The sequence below is a fragment of the Caenorhabditis briggsae genome (genome assembly GCF_000004555.2).
Source record: "Caenorhabditis briggsae complete genome, chrII, whole genome shotgun sequence".
NCBI classification, from domain to species: Eukaryota; Metazoa; Nematoda; class Chromadorea; order Rhabditida; family Rhabditidae; genus Caenorhabditis; species Caenorhabditis briggsae.
The window spans coordinates 11842050-11862161 of record NC_013486.2 but is presented as its reverse complement, the minus strand read 5'-3'; the positions used below and the strand labels follow the sequence as shown (position 1 = coordinate 11862161).

The 20112-nt window shown below is 35.0% G+C and overlaps 6 protein-coding genes and 1 non-coding gene across 7 annotated transcripts in view; 5 read left to right on the top strand and 2 right to left on the bottom strand.

Annotated features, from left to right (window-relative positions):
- Positions 1-72: 72 nt before the first annotated feature.
- CBG20898 lies at positions 73-770 on the top strand (the record flags this gene model as incomplete). The annotated part of the gene is made up of 3 exons (XM_002631653.1): positions 73-270; positions 319-403; positions 451-770. 3 exons carry the CDS (start codon positions 73-75, stop codon positions 768-770), a joined length of 603 nt encoding a protein of 200 aa, XP_002631699.1.
- Positions 771-4413: 3643 nt separating this feature from the next.
- Cbr-elo-9 lies at positions 4414-9670 on the top strand (the record flags this gene model as incomplete). Its single annotated transcript, XM_002631652.1, has 5 exons — positions 4414-4643; positions 5052-5153; positions 5201-5388; positions 8833-9038; positions 9536-9670. 5 exons carry the CDS (start codon positions 4414-4416, stop codon positions 9668-9670), a joined length of 861 nt encoding a protein of 286 aa, XP_002631698.1.
- Positions 9671-9921: 251 nt separating this feature from the next.
- CBG20896 lies at positions 9922-13597 on the bottom strand (the record flags this gene model as incomplete). Its single annotated transcript, XM_045242749.1, has 10 exons — positions 9922-9931; positions 9978-10192; positions 11351-11444; positions 11507-11608; positions 12207-12484; positions 12536-12764; positions 12814-12917; positions 12968-13305; positions 13365-13413; positions 13463-13597. The coding sequence occupies 10 exons, from the start codon at positions 13595-13597 to the stop codon at positions 9922-9924; spliced, it is 1554 nt and encodes a 517-aa protein (XP_045097164.1).
- A 1563-nt stretch (positions 13598-15160) lies between these two features.
- Positions 15161-16155, top strand: CBG20893 (the record flags this gene model as incomplete). The annotated part of the gene is made up of 3 exons (XM_002631649.2): positions 15161-15316; positions 15358-15572; positions 16122-16155. 3 exons carry the CDS (start codon positions 15161-15163, stop codon positions 16153-16155), a joined length of 405 nt encoding a protein of 134 aa, XP_002631695.2.
- Positions 16156-16439: 284 nt separating this feature from the next.
- On the top strand, positions 16440-16658 carry CBG20892 (the record flags this gene model as incomplete). The annotated part of the gene is made up of 1 exon (XM_002631648.1): positions 16440-16658. One exon carries the CDS (start codon positions 16440-16442, stop codon positions 16656-16658), a length of 219 nt encoding a protein of 72 aa, XP_002631694.1.
- A 1328-nt stretch (positions 16659-17986) lies between these two features.
- CBG20891 overlaps positions 17987-20112 on the top strand; it is a gene marked incomplete at both ends in the record, with an annotated part of 3026 nt that continues 900 nt past the window's right edge. Inside the window, 2 exons of the mRNA XM_045242748.1 lie at positions 17987-18040; positions 18209-18388. Coding sequence (XP_045097163.1) covers positions 17987-18040; positions 18209-18388 — 234 coding nt within the window. The remainder of the gene's footprint in view (positions 18041-18208; positions 18389-20112) is intronic.
- CBG28664 lies at positions 19337-19408 on the bottom strand. Its single transcript has one exon. It is a non-coding gene (tRNA).

Sequence of the window (20112 nt, the reverse complement as noted above, 5' to 3'; positions counted from 1 at the left end):
TACACCGAAGTCGCAGTTTTATAATTCGGACAATACCTAATTTTTAACCAAATTCTTCAAACCAAATTCAGCATGGCCTGGCGTAAAAAGAGCAAGAAAAATGTGCCAATCGTACCGATCAGCGAAGACGAAGTAAATGCAATCGAGGAGAAAGTCCAGGACTTGGTTAAAACACAACTCCCACTGGGAAGAGTGAAGAAAATTGTCAGACTGAATCCAGACGTTGAAATGCTGAATGCAGAGGCTTTGCAAATGATGACAAAGTCAGCGGTAAGCCGGAAAAGCTTTATTTTGACCTAAAAATTGATTTTTTTTCAGGAATTGTTCATCAAAGAGCTCAGTAATGCCGCAAATCAGAATGCGTTGACTGAGAAGAGAAAAACGATTCAGCCAAAGGATATTGGTGGGTGTAGCGATATTTTGGGAGTAAAAAATATTTGAAATTTGCAGACAAGGCGATCAAGAAGATGTGGGAATTCGCTTTTCTAGAAGATGCACTCGATGGGTGGCCGAAAATGCAGCCCAAGAAGCGGAAACCGAATTCCAGTCAAGATGAGACTGTGGCGGAGGAGACGATTGTAGAAGAAGAAGAGCACGAAGAGGAGCATGATGAGGAGCATGATGATGATGCCGTGGTTGAAGCCTTAGATGACGTGGCAGAAGAAGAAGTCGAAGAAGATGAATTGCCGGAGACAGTACCGGATGAGGTCGTTGAGAACGATGATCAGCCACCACTAACAATGAAAGATTCATTTGCCGAACAATTTTAATTTTGCAAAAAAGTTTTGTATTTAGAGTTTGATGACTTTGTTGTTTTCGACATTTCTTCCCTGTGAATCAAAAATCCAACAATATAAAAGTTCGAAGTTTCACTATGTTTCGATTTCCTTTCCACTCGTCATTCACATATGACGCATCTCTCTCTCTCTCTTTTTTGCAGTTTTCTCCTTCTAACTATAAGAATATTCTTATCACATAGAACGCATTCTCTTCTTCTTCCCTCTACTATCCTCTCTTTATTTGTCCTTTCGAGTTCTTCCATTCCGTCAGTACGAACAGTCTTTAACATTGGAGAAAAGGGAAAACGACGGCAAAATGGAGCCAAATATTGACCAAGATCGCGTTGAGACTACGAGGCTCTCCCACACACTCACACATACGCTTTTCATTTTTCTTTGGAAACTTTTCTGTGCCATTCCGTTTTTCTGGATTTTCCCGCAAAAAACTAGGTTAGTACGAACTAGGGGAGTACTAGTACTGATAAGAAAACTCTGACTTTGAAATGAGCTCATCGTTATGTCATAAAAAATGGGAAACCTAATTTTCGAATTTTTCAAAAATGTGCTGAAAACAACTTGAATTTTCGAAAAATGAGCCAAAAAACTAAAAAATTGAGTGAAAATGTTCTAAAAACCACAAAATTCCACAGAAAATCGACCGAATTTGCAAAAACCTAAATTTTGAGTTTCCGAGATTTTCGGCTGAAAATCTCGCGTTAATTTCCGAAAACTTCAAATTTTTGTTGAAATTCGGTCGATTTTTTCTGTTGAATGTTGTGATTTTCACCCAATTCTTTAGCCATTTTCACCCAATTTTACGAGATTTTCAGATTATTTTCAGCTCATTTTCAGTAAAAATCGATATTTCGAAAAGTTTGATTTCTTTTTGTCAAAATTGATGAATTTTCGACAATTTTTATCAAATTTTGAGATTTTTAACACATTTTTTTTCCAGATTTTCGCTTTTTTAAAGCTCATTTTCAGCCAAAAATCAAATGTTCATTTACCCCGGATTTCGGTTATTATTCTTGTACGGCGCGATGAACCTTGTGGCCGAAAATTCCTTTCAAGGCACTTAGTCGGTCCAAAACATCTACGGTTTTTACAAATGAATTCTTGCGCCTTTGATACAGTACTTCGGAATTGTTTTATCTTGATCCATTTGAAGTTTTTCTTGGGAATTCAGCTAACTAATCATGAGAATCTGAATAATTTAAACGAAAAAAGCAAAAAAACTGAGGGAAATAGGTAAAAATAAAATAATTCCGAATTACTGTATTAAAGGCGCATGAAGTTATTTGTAAAAACCGTAACTGATTTTGCTTGAGGACTGGCTATGCGCTTTTCAATAAACTGTCGGCTTCATCGGCGCCACACAAGAATAATAGCGCATTTACAAGACGTTCCCATGAAAACACCGTGGTTTTTTCTGGAAAAATCACACAAAAAGGGTCCAAACTTCATACGAAACCGATTTTGTGTATTTCAAACCTCGTGGACCGCTTTTTTAAACCAAATTACACCTTTTACAACACTGGTTTTAAAGTACTTCAAAACGACTATATATCCGCTTTAATCTTTTAAAAATGTGTGAACATTGAATATAAAAATGAAACCACTCCCACCATCTGTTTCCAATCATACAGTTCTTCTTCTCTCTATTTCTCTGCGTCTCCACTGGCTCTACATTCTCTCGCCAACTGCACTTTTCATATAACGTGTGTCTCCTCCCGGTTGCTAGTAGTACATAGTTTATGTAAAGATGGAGGGGAGGCTAGGAAAGGAGGACGGAAAAGTGGGCGGTGCCTCCGTCGAATTCGGGCGTCCATTCTGCCATTCAGAATAAGCGAAGACGTATCGCACCTTGACGACTGGTTCAAGTGAAAAGAGAGGAGATGTTGGTGTTTTTCTTCGGGATTCCGAATAGCCATTTTCCTTTTTTCGGGATTCTTCTATTTGGCTGTTTTATGATAGCCATTAGCACGTCTGATTTGGTTTGTGTTGAGTATCAGTTTCATGTCGTTTGGCAGATTTCTGTTTTAAAAAGATCCTTTTAACAAATTACGGCATTCCTCCGAATCCAATTCTAAGATTCGTACTGAAATTCCAAACATAAGAACCCCAGAATAAAGTCATTTTTCTTATTTCCTCTTCCGCTCAACCAATCCAAGAAGCCCGCCCAAATCGTTAATTTTGAGCCCACTTATTTCGACTCCTGTGAGAGATATCAAAACTATGATAACTGATAAAATGTTAATCATAATATCAGCTATATTTTGTTAGTTGACAAGTTTTTGATATCTCTCACAGGAATCTAGATAAATTACTTGAAAGTCAAGAAGGTAGCGCTGGCCAATATTTTAACTCTAAACTCAATTATCTCAATTCCTGTTGAAAATATCATAAAGTTGTCATCTGATGAATTAATAATTATTATTTCTCCTATATTTTATCAGTTGACAAGTTTTTAATATCTCTCACAGGAATTGAGATAATTGGGCTCAAAGTTGGGTAGGTTTAAATTTTAAAACTTCCAGATTCTTTTGAGTTTTTTGTGACCTAATTCCCACAAAATGCTTTCTAGGCCACCTCAAGCTTTTTCCAAATTCTGTCAATTGATCGCCATGTCAACGCCTTCTTCCCCGGAATTCCCTTTCCAACTTAATTTCCATAACAATTCCTCTTCTCTGTTCTCAAAAAATCGACCCACTTTCGCCTATCTCTCTCTTCTCATTTTTCACGCCACATTTTATTTTACAGTTCATCACCTAGAGAAAAGTTTCAAGAAAAAAAAGACACATCGACCTTTTTCACTGTTTGAACAGTTTCTTCTCTTATCAGTTATGATATGTGTGCACCACGGTTTGATAACCGAGAGAAACACTAAAATCAATTTGTGGTTTCTGATATATGTATGAATGTGTGTTTCAGTCTTGTTAGGGTTTTTTGGCTGAAATTTCAATTTCAGAGTTTATGATTTTTTTTCCTTCGGTCCATGCGGGAGATAAAATACTAGAAACTTATATAATTTTTATCATAATTTTTCAAACACTTCTCACATTGAATATCTTTATATTACTGATATAAGAAACTCATTTTCAGTCATTTTAAGTTTTGAATAAAAAATCTCCCAAAGAAACCGATTGTAGACTTTAGAACCTGTAATAAATAGAGAGGCCCCAGAACTTTTAACTTTGAGCTCAATTACCTTAGTCCCTTCGAAAGATATCAAAAAATTTTCAACTGATAAAATGTTTTTGATATTATGAGAAACATTTTGTCAGTTGACTAATTTTTAATATCTCTTAAAGGAATCGAGATAATTGACCTCAAATTTACGAGCTCGGTAGCGGCCGCGTAGTTCAGCGCCGCCTTTTGGCTTTGAAACGATTTATCTCGGTTCGTGTAAGAGATATCAAAAAGTGTACAACTAACAAAATATATTTAATATTATGATAAATAGCTTATCAGTTGACTACTTTTTGATATCCGTTATAGGAGCCGAGATAATTGAGTTCAAACTTTACAGCAAAACATAGAAACTTGAAGTCAAACTGACTGAATCTCAATCTCCATCTTTACAACTTTTTTTTTGTCCACTATCCCTGTTTCCAATATTTTTCTATTTCCAGAAATGTCAGCAGAAGTATCAGAAAGGTTCAAAGTGTGGACCGGCAACAATGAGACCATCATCTACTCACCATTCGAATACGAATCCACGTGGCTCATCGAGTCGTGGTGGGACGATTTGACAATGCACACCTTCTTCAAAAATCACTGGTTCAAATCGGTGTATCTATCACTAGCCTATGTTATTGCCACAAATCTATTGCAAAAATATATGGAGACGAGGAAACCAAAAAGGTAAGAGGAGTAGCTAACTTCGGTACCGTTCGTTAACTTTGAGCTCATTCATCTCGGTTCCCGCAAGTGATATCGAAAATCTGTCAATTGATAAATTAATTATCATAATATCACCAATATTTTATCAATTGACAATATTTTGATATCTTTCATCAAAATCAAGATAAATATCTTGAAAGTAAAAAAGGCGGCGCTGGCCGGCTGAGCTGCTGCCGACCAAGTTTCAGCTAAATTATCTCGGTTCCTGTAAAAGATGTCAAGAATTTGTCAACTGGTAAAATATTTATCATAATATTATCAATATTTTATCAGTTAACATACTATTGATATCTTTGACAGGAATTGAGATAATTGAGCTCAAAGTTAAAGGTTCTATTAGTAGTCCTTCTCAAAAACCAAGTTTTGCAGTATGCGTCCCCTTCTCCTTGCCTGGAACGGATGCCTAGCAGTATTCAGTATTATGGGCACGTTGAGGTTCGGAATCGAATTCTACGATGCTGTATTCAGAAGGTACTTTGAAATTCCAGAATCCAAAAAAAGTATTAAATGAATTCCAGAGGATTCATCGACTCGATCTGTTTGGCAGTGAATCCAAAATCGCCATCAGCATTCTGGGCATGCATGTTCGCTCTATCGAAAATCGCCGAGTTCGGAGACACCATGTTCCTAGTGCTCCGAAAAAGACCAGTGATTTTCCTTCACTGGTACCATCATGCAGTGGTTCTGATTCTTTCTTGGCATGCTGGTAAGTTAGCATTCCCAACTTGAAACTTCTAGAAAAAGCCAGGCCCGACCAAGTATTTTTTACACCATATCCTTTAGATTTTTGTTGTTTGTCTCTATTTTAAAAGATCCGGAGATCCGATATCTATCTGATCGTTGATTTCTTTTTTTATATTCCAATTTCAAATGTTGCGTAGTGTAGTTGATCATCTCTAAAAGACTGGATTCCATCATCCGACATATTCGGATCGAATCATCTGGATAGAGTGAAGAGAAAAGAGAAATAGATGGATTAGAACATCCTTTTCTTTTCTTTTTGTACCAAATGGCTTTTATCTCAAAAGAAAAAGGACATAAGTGTTCGGAAGGAAAGAAGATCAAAGTATACAGAGAAAAAGAAGGGGGTTCTAGTTTTATAAGATGTTCAGATGGCACCTTATTAATACGGGAGAGACATGAAAAGACGAATTGTGGATGCTTTTAGAGAGATCAGAACATAAATAAATGATAAATTGTTCATCATAATATCACCAATATTTTATCAATTGACAATTTTTTGATATCTTTTATAGGAGCCGAGATAATTGATCTCAAGTTGGCCAGTGTCGGGAACATTCTATTACAGGTTTTACAGTAGATTATTTGGAGAATTTTAGTGAAAATCACACAATTTAGGGAGCTGAAAATTTTTTCAAAATACTTTTTTTTAATTTGGCAGCTTTTGATACACAAAAATGTGATTAAAAAATTCGAACAAAAAAATTTTCAGCCACAAAAAACTACAAAGAGTTCTATTATTTTCTAAAAATTTCAGAATTTTTGTCAATTTTTACAAATTTTAATATTTTCAATTGCATTGAAATGTTTGAAAAGGAGAATTTTAGTGAAATTCAGGGAACTTAAAATTGTCTAGAAGTTTTTCAAGAGTTCTAAACGAAACTACCGTAATTTCTCTTCTGGAAGCCCACCCAAACTGTCTTGATTACCTCAATTCCTGGGAGGGATATAAAAAATTTGGCCACTGATAAATTGTCTACCATGATATCACCAATATTTTATCAGATGACAATTTTTTGATATCTTTCACAGAAATCGAGATAATTGAGCTTAAACTTGATAGAGTGTCTTTGGTGCAATTCAATTTTTAAGAACGGTATTCGAAACACATTTATTTTCTAAAATTTGTGGAATATTCCGTCAGTTTTTACCATGTTTTCAGACACCCGAAATTCGTAATGCATTACTAAAAACACTAAAATTCAAAAATTTCATCTAAATTTAATCAAATCATACCAAATTGACAGCTTTCTGAGCATTTGAACATACTCAACTTTTCTTGAGCTCTTTCTATAATTTTCCCACCAAAAGTTTTAATCCAAAAACTCTCCAGATTTTTGTCATCTTGTCAAACAACCAAATGACCAAACTATGTTCACCTTTTGAAAAACACAAAAACATTTCAAACCGGTTGACTTTTAAAAGATACCAGTTAAAAAGAGAAATGAATGAGAGTTCAAATCATATCTTTTCTCTCTTCCCTAATGTCCATTGTTGATGACGACATACATAAAAATGATGCAGGAATTGGGGAGTGAGACTGGTATTTTTGGTTTTCTATTGGCTAAACATAACGTAACAAGAGAAAAGGAGAATTAGGGAGTTTTCGGAAGCTAAAAGGCAAATATAGGAATCAAAGAGAGAGAGAGAGAATTGTTGTAGGGTGTCTGGTCAAATATTAAATATGCAAAGAGGAAAGAGTATGTTGTAGCCAGCTGATTTTAGAAAAAAGATATTCCAAGAGAATGGGGTGTCTGGAAAAGGGACCATCGAATTTACCGTATTTTCTCTAATAGAAGAGCATCCTTTACGTGCACTTTGAGCCCAATTATCTCAGTTCCTAGGAGATATCAAAAATTTTTCAACTTATAAAATATTGGGGTTATTATCATGAATATTTTATCAGTTGATAAATTTGTGATCTCTCCTAGGAACCGAGATAATTCCGAAGAGGTGAGGTGTCTGAAAAAGGGGGACCATCGAAACTAAGGGTTCATGAGGATTTTCACTAGAATTACGGTAGTCCAGCATAATAGTAATCTAGGGCATTCCTACTGTATAATCCTCTAACCCCAATACTTAGCTACAGTAATCTTAATGTATCCTAGATCGCATTTCTTCAAAGTACAGTACTCCAGGAATCTAAAATATAGCTTTTTGACGATTTTTGGATTACTTTTAAAGAATTCGCTGTCATTTTCAGTCAGATATTCACCCAATCTATTCAATTCAAGCCCAAATCAGGAACACAGTTCCCTACAGTCAATAAAATACACAAAACGTATTTTTCAGTTGATTTTCAGTCGATTTGACCATTAGGAGTCTGGAGCTTACATTTAGATATCAAGTTTCCAATCGCCTTGAAAATTTTTAAAACAGACCTAGATTGAAAACTTTGCACTTACAGAATTTTTCAAAAAATCCTTGTTTTTCAGGTTTTTTTCCAATTTCTGTAAGACAGTCATTTTCCACGTTTTCGGTACAGAAACGGGTGTCCTTCAAAAATCGGCAAATAACTGAAAAACTAGGACTAATTAAAAAAATTATGTGAATGCAAAGTTTTCAATCTAGGTCTGTTTTACACCTTCCCAAATTTTCAAATTGATTTGAAACTTGACAGCTCCAGACATCTGAAAATTGTATGAAAATCCACGGAAAAATAAGCTTTTGTACGTCCAAATGACCGTTAATTTATGTGTTCATAAGGATGCATCCAATTTAGTCCCAATTGCTGACTTCTGAATTACAGTATCTATAGGTTACTGTAGTCCTGATTCTCAGGATTCTTCCGATTCCGAAACTCCTGATGACGTAGAAAAATCTTTTTGTCTATCCTTCCAATCATCTTGTGTTTTCTTGTTTCACTGTTTTCTCTAGTTTGAAACAATGATGAATCGGGTATCCTTTTTTTCGGGTATCCTTTTTCCCGCAAAAGCAACAAATTCTTTTCTCTATTCCAATTCTGATCTTGATCTCTTTCTTCATGCTTTTCCTTGTTAGGTGTATTCCTGGGAAAAAGAAGGAGGAAAAGCAAACGGACACATGTCATAGAATAGGGAAAAAGGGATGGAGACATCTCTATGGAAACGAAGAAGAAGAATATGACGGATGAGTCGTAGAAAAGGAGAAGAAGAGCTACAAAATACGAATGACGAAACGGAGATAGCTACATTTAGAATTTGGAGGGATGAGCAAAAAAGCAAAATATGAACAACTTTTCTAGGGACTTTCTAAGAACCACTAGTTTACAGATATACTAGGGCTAGCTAGAGTTAGCTTACTAGCTAACTTACTATAATAGCTAGCTTACTGGCTAGCGTACTAGAAAGCTTATAGAGAGCTTACTAGCTTACTTTCTTATATTTTGTTGTTAGCAAAATAGTATTTTCCTTAATTCCTCAATTTTCAGCCATCGAACTCACCGCACCTGGCCGCTGGTTTATCTTCATGAACTACTTGGTTCATTCCATCATGTACACTTACTACGCAGTCACTTCCGTTGGATACCGTCTTCCAAAATTAGTTTCAATGACAGTTACTTTTTTGCAAACACTCCAAATGCTCATTGGCGTTTCAATCTCGTGCATTGTCCTTTATTTGAAGCTTAATGGAGAGGTGAGCTTGGATTTTTTCTGGTAGTTTGGATCTGTGATCTTTGAGCTCAATTATCTTGGTTCCTGTGAAATATATCAAAAAGTAATCAACTTATAAATTATTTATTATGTTATAACCTATATTTTATCAGTTGACCATTTTTTGATATCTTTTACAGGAATTGAGATAATTAAGCTCAAAGTTAAGAGGCCGCCGCGTAGCTCAGCCGACCAGCGTCGCCTTTGTGACTTTCAAGCAATTTATCTCGATTCCTATTTGAGATTTAAAAAAAAAGGTAAATTGATAAAATATTTACCATAATATCACCAATATTTTATCAATTGACAAATTCTTGATATATATTATAAGAACCGAGATAATTGAGCTCAAAGTTGACGGTTCGATTTGCTTCAATTTGAGCAAATACAGCTCGAGTTTTAAGAAAAAAATTGTCAGATGTTAACTTCATTATAGACGACAAACTTCTAAATTCAGATTTATATTTTTCAATTTTCCAGATGTGCCAACAATCCTACGACAATCTTGCCCTCAGTTTTGGAATCTATGCCTCCTTCCTTGTCCTTTTCTCCAGCTTCTTCAACAATGCCTACCTGGTCAAAAAGGACAAAAAGACAGCTGTGAAGCAAGATTAATTTATATTTAAAATGTGTTTTTTTCTTCACAAAAATTTACATTATCATTACGAGTCGGTTGCCCATTCAAATTCACCCACCAAATTTTCAGTTTTGTTAATTTTATTGCATGCACATGAATAAACTTTTCTCGGTATAGCAACTTTTTTTGAATGGTTCCTGAATGGTTTAGTTATATTAAAAAAAGAACGACTGATATTCATTGAAAAAGGCACCAAAACAATTCTTAAGAAAATTATAAGGAAGTTGAATTATCCATCGCTAAAAGGGAACATAAAATTTCCTGTTTTTTTCAGTTGAAACTCACCAATAAAACTTCTTCACAAATGTCTTGTAGGTCTTCGATGTCATTTCCTCTCCTGGGATTTGTATTTCTTCTCCTGTTCCTTTTTTCATATACGAAAATCCAAATGGATCTTTTGTAATGACCCATTTAGAGTTTTCACATACAATTCCAAATAATTCTTGTAGTTCAACATACGGTCCAATGGAATATGTTTCTAGGTCTTGGGACAGAATTTTCTGGAATAACTTTTAAAGATGATTAGCTTGAAGGTGGGGTGATATGAAAAAAATATTTCTCAAAATTCCGTTCGTATACAGTACCGGTCAATAAAATCTACAAAAATGTATTTTCCAGTTGATTTTTGGCCATTTTGACTATTTTCAAAAGTTTAGAGCTCGGCTGTCAAGTGTCGGACCACTTCGAAAATTTTTGAGGGTATAAAACAGGCATAGATTGAAAATTTTGCATTCACAAATTTTTTTTTGAAAATTCCTAGTTTTTCAGTTATTTGCCGATTTCCGGAGGACACCTCTTTTTGACCTGGTTTTGTACTAGAAACGTGAAAAAGCAGATGTCTTAGATTAACCGACAATTAGCGGAAAAACTAGGAATTTTCAAAAAACTCAGTGAATTCAAATCAATATAAGTCTGTTTTACATTCTCCAAAGATTTCAAAGCGATCAGGAACTGGCCGACCGAGCACCAGACTCCTGAAAATGTTAAAAATGGCCGAAACAACTCCCCTCCTTTAAAACGTTCTTGGTACAAAAAAACTTGATACATTTTCAAATTACTGTAACCTACAACTCCAGTATCATCTGCATAGTCTGGTGGGGGAATCGTTGTATCTATCCAATTGGATTCAAAATAAGTGAAAGAACCCTTACAGCACGTTCTCTTTTACATCCAGCTCCATCTTTATGAAATAAAAGTCCATCTGGCTGATCAGTCCATTCCATTCCATAATTGGCTAAAAATATATTTTTTTATATTTTCGATTGAATAGGCTCCGATTACGCTGATAGTGTTCTGATGTAATATTGTTGCAAGAGCAGACAGATATTTTGTTTTTACAACCAGCAAGGGCAAACGGAAGAATACATAGCAAGATTATACCGATTTTTATTTTTAGGTCATGTTATTTCTGATTTTCCATTTTATTTTATACATGGAAAGTCTGTGCTTTGACCGGATGAAACATATGGAATCTAATAAAATTTTATTGAATTTATAACAGGTCTGGAGAAAGTAAACAAAATGAAAATCGAAAAAGTAAAGCTTGTAACCCAAACATCAACCCATTTTATGCATCTTGTACCCATCAGTGTCTTCGTCTGACCAATCTATTTATCTGAAAACAAATCTTTCAGGAAAACCTTCAATTTCAATCAAACCTTTGAACTGATTAAATCCTTTGCTTGTACTAAATACTTTAGCATGAAATTCGTTCTCCGTCGTTTTGGTGGCAGAATGAAAGTTCGGCTACTTCTGAAACTATTTGAGTTATTTGAGTTGCCGCCGGAACGTTTACTTTTTTCCTAGAAACCCACTCGTCTCCCATGTAAATTGAATTCTCCACAAAGTTCCTTGTCAATTCGAAGCCTTCTCCAAATTTTCGAGAAGTTGTTGGAGAGGGAAGAGGACTTTCTTCGCTGGAAATAAATGATAACGATAAGAGGATTACTGTAGTTTACGAATTAGCAAGCAGGGTTGTAGTTTCTTGGGTTTAGTATAATCGCATTTGGAAAGATCGCAAACGACATTTTTTGAGCAATTATGTGAAAAAACTGAATATTACAAAAAAATTGCTTGATTTCTGGGAAAGATACCAAAAAACTGTCAACTGATAAAATATTGGTGATATAATGATAAATAGTTCATCAGGTGACTAATTTTTGATACCATTTCCAACAACCAAGATAAATTAGGCCAAACTCACCAGAAATGCTCCAGTAGAAAGTCATCCTACACTTGAACTTTAACTTTGATTATCTCCGTTCATATCAGAGATATCAAAAATCCGTCAACTGATAAAACATTGGTGATAATATGGTAAATATTTTATCATTTAAAAATTTGTTGATATCTTTGACAGAAACTGAGATAATTTAGCTCAACGCGCCCGGACCCGATATACTAGATACGGATTTTGTACCCTAAATCACTTTGCACCTTCTTGTACCCCCGAATCGTTGTATCCTCCGAATTATGCGCCCAATTTGGGCAATCCACAAAAAATGCTCAACTCACAAAACATCATTATCCAATGGTCCACCATGAAACATGGCTGGAATATCCGATTGTGAATTCGACTCATCATCTGTTGAAATTGACAAAAAAGTAGAAGTTGTGATTGTTCGTTGAGCCATTGTAATCTTTCTAGAAAGTTTATAATGATCCAAAAATTCCTCTCTTTCCTTGTTAGCTGCTGCATCTCGATTGTCCCGCAGTGATGTGTAATGATCAAAACGGTTATTCAGTTTATCGAGAAGTTCCGTGAATTTTGGTCGGTTTTCTGGTACCTTATCCTGAAAATAATATTGGGTTTCGGAACTTTTATAAAACATTGAAAATCTTACCAAGCACCAAGTTATAGTCTCACAGATAGAATTAGACTGAATTCGCGACAAATCATACTTTTTGTTGTTATACAATTCCAAAAATCGTCTTTGTCCCGGTGCACACTGATCCGTTGGCATCCCTATGACTAGTTGAAGCATCAAATGTCCAAATGAATAAACTTCCGATTTTTCTGTATATTCTCCTTTCATTTCGGTTTCCGGCGCTGAGAATTCTGGTGTTCCAGGACTTAAAATATGTTTTTGAAGAAAATAAATTTTAAAGGATCTCTTCTTACAATCTCCTCCTAGTTCCGTGCTCTCCAGCCATTCCAAAATCGCATAACTTCAAAGAAAGATATTCCAAATGTACACCTTTACAGTCAACGCATAGTTTGTATGTCTAAAACACCTCAACTTAAAATAAAGAGTTTTTCTACAGTAATCTCTTACCCTATCACTTACGAGTACATCCTCATATTTTCCATCTTGACAACAGCATGGACGCTCTTTTACCAACACATTCAGAGCCTTTACATCTCCATGATAATGAGTTGTATTTAGTTCGCAAAGGGTTTTAGTTAGAGCATGACACCATTTGAATATTCGAATCGTTTCCAATTTCACTTCAGATTCAAATAATTTGAAGACGAGGTCTGAGAGATTCGGACCCGCACAGTATTCCATTATCATTCCACAAAACGGAAAGAATTCGCAGATTCCATATAGTCGAACAACGTTTTCACAATTCGACAAAGCTGCTATTATTCTAGCTTCACGAAGTGTTTCTACTGAAATTTTTTTTGGTTTTTTTCAGAATTAGCAATTTGGGACATAAAAAACAACTAACCTCTTTCTCTTACGTCGTAGTCTTTTCTGGGTTTTTTCAATACTGCATCCTGAAAAACACAATTATTTTCAAGACCACAAAATGTCTTCATAACTCACATAACCCTTGTAAAATACATGAAAAACATCGGCAAATCCGCCACGACCCAACCGGAACTGCTCCAAACATTCCCATTTTAATTCAAGATCATCCACAGAGATTTCAGTCAATTCCACTGAGCTAAATGGCAGCATAAAATGGAATTTACCACTCAAAATCCGAAAATAAGAATGAGAAAACAGAAAAGGAATAATAGGAATGTAATGAGAAAATAAATAGGTGTGTGCTGAGTAGAATGAAGAAGGTCTACTGATAAGAACAAAGAATTTATTGATTGGTATTAAGTTCCTCAGCTGATAGGAAGTTGTGAACTTATTTAAGAAAAGAAACTTGATGACAAAAGAGGAAATTGGAACACTTATGACAGTTTTATATTTTATGACGATGGAGAGGAAGTAATGATAAAAATACTTATTATCGTATTTGCACATAACATCCTGTTCTCACCCTTTTACGTAGTTTACCCTCTTGCAAAAAGAGGGAAGGGCTGGTCAGATTAAATTTTCCAAACTGGAAAAACGTTCTTTTTCAGATAACAGAATTCATGATGTTCTACACCCATACAGTACCCGGACTAAAAGATGTTTTCATTTTTCGCTGAAAAATAGCCAGCTTTGAAGTCCTGAAGAAAATTTACAGAATTTTTTTATTAGAGTTTTAGTTTTGTATTTGACAATTTATTGGAAAAAAATCAAAATGAGAGATAAACGATTTTAGAGTAAGATTTTCAGAAAAGGCAAAAACGGAATTACTCATCAAAATGGAATTTGGCAAATATCTGGTCAATTAAAATTTATTTTCTTGTTATTTTTAGTACAAACAGTCAATAAGATATACAAAAACGCATGATTTGTTGATTTTCGGTCATTTTGACCATTTTCAGAAGTTTGGAGCTCGGTTGTCAAGTTTCCAATCACTTTGAAAATTTTGGAGGTTGTTAAACTGGCCTAGATTGAAAACTTTGCATTCATTGGATTTTTTGAAAATTCCTAGTTTTTCAGCTATTTGCCGATTTCCGGAGGACACCTCTTATTGACCTGGTTTTGTACTGAAAACGTAAACTTTCAGAAATTTGTAAAGAGCTCAAAAAAATAAGAGTTTTCAAAAAATTCTGTGGGTGCAAAGTTTTCAATCTAGGTCTGGTTTACACCGTCCAAAAAATTTCAAAGTGATTGATAACTTGATAGCCGAGCTCCAGACTCCTGAAAATGGCCAAAATCAAAGAAAACACTTTTTTTGTATAATTTATGAGCTTCTCTCTTCTCCATATAGTCGGACATTCTGAAAATCATAATTTATAATTATCATGAAACGCTGACACTTTCATTTGGAACATACTTTCTTTCAAATCTTCTATTTCATTTTTTTGACATTTGTTTCCAGAAGTGTCTCTAATATTCCTTTGCACTGTTTATTTTTCACAGCCGAAAACCAATTTCAATGGACATTTTCAAAATATCAACATCCAGACCGTCCCATTAAACCGTCTAAGCATACGAGCAAACTATAAAAGAAAACCAAAAAAGTTCATATTCCACTCAACATGAAGAATTTCCTGATTCTACTTTTCCTTCTTCCACTGGTTTCTGCCGGATGCGATGAAGATGAAAACCTATGTTTGTGTCCTAATATCACAGAGAACTATCAACGTAAGATTGGCTGGCTCAATTATTGAATTAAAAAGAGTTTTTTAGCCTATGAAGGATGGAAGTACCAATATCCATCTATTCTGGTCTGAAGGACCCAGTTGTACTAGAAACTTGACATGTGAGATGTCTAATCAGACCTATTTCGTCGTTGGCTGGGAGGATACTGAAATTCCAACTCGCCCTCATCCACCGAGTTCTTCTATGGTAAGAACCTTTGTGAGTGCTTTGAAATATCAGTGATTTAGTGGATAAATGCTGAAAACAGAGACGTTGGAAGAACTGGAAAGTTTGTGAATCTCATGGAATTATTTGGAATTGTGTGTGAAGATATGAAATGGTACATTACAAAATATCCATTTGGAGTTGAATACCAACTACCGGACACATGGGAAACAGCACATATCAATGCATCGGAATTGGCTTGCAAATTATATAAAACAGCAATTAGCGGGTTTTATTGGTAGGTCAATACTCTAATAGAATAGCTTTTATCTCGTTTCCTGTTAAATACATATAAATTTTGTTAACTGAGATAATGCTGGTGATATTATGATAAAAATTTTGTCAGTTGACCACTTTCTGATAACTATTACCGAAAGTTAGATATATAAACTCAAAAGCTAACGGCTTAAGAGTGTGGGGGGGGGGGGGGGTTCCGTTTCATCAGTGTCTACGGTAGCAATGTTCAAAAATATTATACCGGTTCCTGGGAATGAATTCAAGTCGTTAATTAAAAAAAATGTGTCATAATAATATTCTTAACATTATTTTAGTTTCGATTTTTGAAGACTTTTAACAGTAACCCAGATACCGGGATCACTCTAATTGACCTCCTTCCTCAACCGTCAATCTTTCAGCCCATATATCTCATTTCCTTGATGGTCTAAAAGTCTAAAAGTGGTCAACTTACTAAAAACTTATCATAATGTCAATCTTTTACAGAAAACGGGATAATGAGGTTCAAAGTTAGCTTGACCTATAATTATACAATTAAATGATTTTTTTTCAGTGATGGAGAGCCAGCCGATTACTTCAGCAAATAATTCTCGTTGGTTAATAAACTTGATTCAATTTAAAAAAATTGTAAATTTCAGCCGCAGTTAGAAAAATCATAAAAAATTCAAAAAAAACTTTATTTTTAATAATCCGCGTGAACGATATCAATTTTTTTCCGTCTTTTTTTCTTTAATCTCTACGTAACCCTGACTAGATTCCTTATCTTTACCCTAGATCTCAGTGCATATAAGGCGAGCCCAAACACCAGAAGAACAGTATTCTGAGCAAGTTTCTTCTTCTCCGAACAACCCAAACCACTCAATACAACGAAATGGCGGACAAGTCGGCTTACATGAGCGCTGGTGGATACGGCTCTGGCTACATGGGATCCAATGCCTCGTCGTCTGGATACGCTCGTGAGGACTACGCATCTGGAGGATCCGGTGGAGGAGCCAACAACAACAATCAAGGAGGATCCGGAGGGGCCGCCAACCCAGGACAACAAGTATTCAAGGCCCGCACTGACCAATCTTGCTACCTCGGACCATAAGATGGACGGCCCGATTGCAAAGAAGAACCCCCACACACACAACCAGCCGAAATGCAACTCACCTTTTTTGGTCCTTCTTTTTATGTCCAATAAAAGAGTACTTTTTCTCGTTCTTGTTTTTTCTTCTTCTTTCTCAGAATAGACATTGTTAATTAAAAAAGCTTTTTGAAGCAGAATTTTGAAAAAAATCTGAAATATGTTCACACCAAGTTATCATTAAGACTCGCAAAAATGTGAAAATGTCATGTCATCGTGGAAAATTACATAAAAAATTCGTGGAAAATTTTTAAAATTTTCCAAATTCAAAAGTTCTAAAAATTCGAAAAATCCAAAAAAAAATCATAATTCGAAATTTCTGAAAATTCCATAAAGTTTCTAAAAATCGATAAAATTTCAAAAATAATCAGAAAGTCCACATTGTTCGATTATTTTCAGACGAATTTGATTATTTTCAGACGAATTTCAGTCATTTTCTGTTCATTTTAAGCTATTTATCGTCTGTTTTTGATACACTTTGGCCACTTTATTTTCAACTTTTTTTTGATGATTTTGGACAATTTTTTGAAGATTTTTCAGATAAATTTCGTTTATTTTGAGCTCATTTTAAGCCATTTTTAAACCCACTTGAACCATTTTTGCGAACAATTTTCAGTAAAAATAGCTCATTTCAAGTTTTTTCAGCCTTTTTGGCATTATAGACGAATTTTTTTGAATTTCCAAACTTTAGTCAAGTTTTTTCCTATTTTCAGCGATTTTCAGTGAATTTTCCGAAAAATTTCAGACTGGCTTTAGTTTGCGAAATGAACTTTTTTCTAACTTTTTTGGAGTCATTTTCAGCCACATTTTATGAACCTAGGACTTTTTAAAGCCAACCCCCTATTTCTAGCTGGATTGTGGACCAAATTAGGTCAGTTTTTGGAACAAGTTTTTCTCGAATTTTCAGCCAGCTCTAGCCTATTTTAAGCCTTTTTGATCCGTTTAGAAGTCTGTTTTAATAAATATTCGCCTATTTTCGTGCAATTTTCCACAGGGTTCAGTCATTTTAGGTCATTTTTCTCAGATTCTCAGAACCCGTCTTCACCTTCTTATTAATTACCAAGGTGAAGGAGGGGGACCATCTTGATCGAATCGAAAAAGTTATCAATTATGTGTCAAACCCTTCAAGAACCCGTCTTCACATTGTGCACGCGCTCCTAATAATAAGGGGACCTAACTAGGCCACGCCCCTTTAATCCCAGGGTAAAAAAACAAATCAGTCAGTTTGTTTTCTACCCATCTTAGGTTGTCTATTCCTCTATACTATTTCTATATTTTTTAAATCTAAACATATGAATTTTCCAACTGAAACTGAAATTTATCAAACTTTTGGCAAAATCCACAAGGTTAGTTTTAATTTTTTGTTGGGATTTTTAGGGTTCTAAATTTTCAGAAATTTTTTTTCAGAGAATAAAAAATCTGAGGAGAGGATATCTACATATATTTTGCATCCAGAATTAGGTAATTTTCTCTTTTTTATCAAGTTTTTTTCCCTAACTTTCCCTAATTTTCAGCCGAATTACAAAACTCAGCTGTGCAAAAATTATGGGAGGCTCGGATGTGGTCACTGCCGATATGGCCCAAAACGTCAATTCATCCACCCAGAGGACCCTGCATACCTGGATATGTACCCAGACACATGGCATTTTGCCAAGGAGCAGGAGGCGCATAGCCAATATGTGCAGGCATTACATGTAAGTCTTTTTTTGAAGAAATAAGAAAAATTAATAAAAAAAATTGGCCAAAAACGGCCTGAAATCAGTTTATTTTTTGAAAAAAATCAAATTTTAAAAATCTCTAAATCTCCAAACAAAAATACACAAATGGCCTAAGATTTTCCTAGGCCACCGCCACATGACCACTATCCGTTTTCAGTGATTTTTGGGTTTTTTGAAAATGAATTGATGCTGAAATTTCGTATTTCAGCATTCCTTTATCATTAAAATTCCAAAAAATGACTCCAGAAAATGTGCGGCAGTATATGCGGCAGTATGGCCGTGAACTAGGAAAATCTTCGGCTATTTTAGAAGATTTCTAGACTGCTCTGAGCTTTCGTAATTTCCCCGCAGGCGTTTCTTCTGTTCCCGTTCCCGGTAATGATGGTATTCTATGTCTTACTGTAGTTTAAGCCATTTTTGTATTTTTTTTGTATACTGTATTTTTTAATGATATAATTATGATTTCAATAAAAATAAGAAAAACCAAAAAATCGTGTTTTCAATGTTTTGTCAGCTGGAAAAAAGGGGAAGTTTTAAGGCATTTTCAGCCAAATTTCAGTTCTAAATTTTCCAATTCCAAATTTTCAACATTTTCGAAAAAAAAATTTTTCCGCAAGCTTCCAAATGTCCAAAACATAGAAAATTCCAAATAACTTTTTTAAATTTATGAAGTTTCCAAAAAAATCTGGATTTCGAAAAATTCAGACATTCCGATATTCCAAAAATTCCAAAAATTCCAGAAATAACTTCGAAATCCTAAAATTTCAGAACTTTTGAAATTCTAAAAAACTAGGAATTTTAGTTTTCTGCAGTCATGAATGCTTCAGTTTTCTAATGAGCCCAATTCTAATTCTCTTTCGAAATTTCTAATAAATTCATCCTCGATTTTATTTTATTTTTCTCTTAATTCTGAAAAAAGAAATCTTCCGTTGCGGGGAATCGAACCCCGGCCTTATGGGTGAGAGCAATAAATCCTAACCACTAGACCACAACGGAGCATGGGAAACTTGGTCATTCATGGAATACATATTTTCGAGGAAAAATGACAGCTGTTCGACTCAGTCAGACGTCAGAGGATAGTGTCCTTATCAACATTATTGCTATTTTAATAAAGTTTTCGAAAATTTCAAGTTTTTTTTTGATTTCAGGCTTATTATGTTGGCAGGCAACAAGGACTCGTGTCCGGAGGTCCCAGAACCAAAACTACTGTAATCTGAAAAGCATGATAAATGATTTTTCATTGTTTCGCCTTTTAATCATTGGAATTTTAACTATGCCCTACTCAATTCTTAATGGGATTATGTAGAAATGAAAATACTTGAAATTAGGGAAAGAGAAACTGGTTTCCAGGAGATGTAACAACAACACAAATCATGTGAAGTGGTAGTAGACTCTGAATCAAATCAAATCAAATCAAATTACCACCACCAGAAAGTTTATTTTTCCTCCTCTCCCCACCTTTCACTTATTTTTCACTTTCTTCTCTCACTGAACCTTGCTGCCTATCTCTTTACCTGCTCCACAGGTGATTCGCGAACAATCCGTTACGGACGCTCCGCGTTCGCGCGCGGTTGAAATAGGAACCGCATACAGTAAATAGCAGTACATTATTCGGATTGATCCGTATCCTGTCCGTTCGCGAGCTCCGTATCCGATCCGATTGCGAATCAAATGTTTTATTGAGTTCGCAAACGGATCCG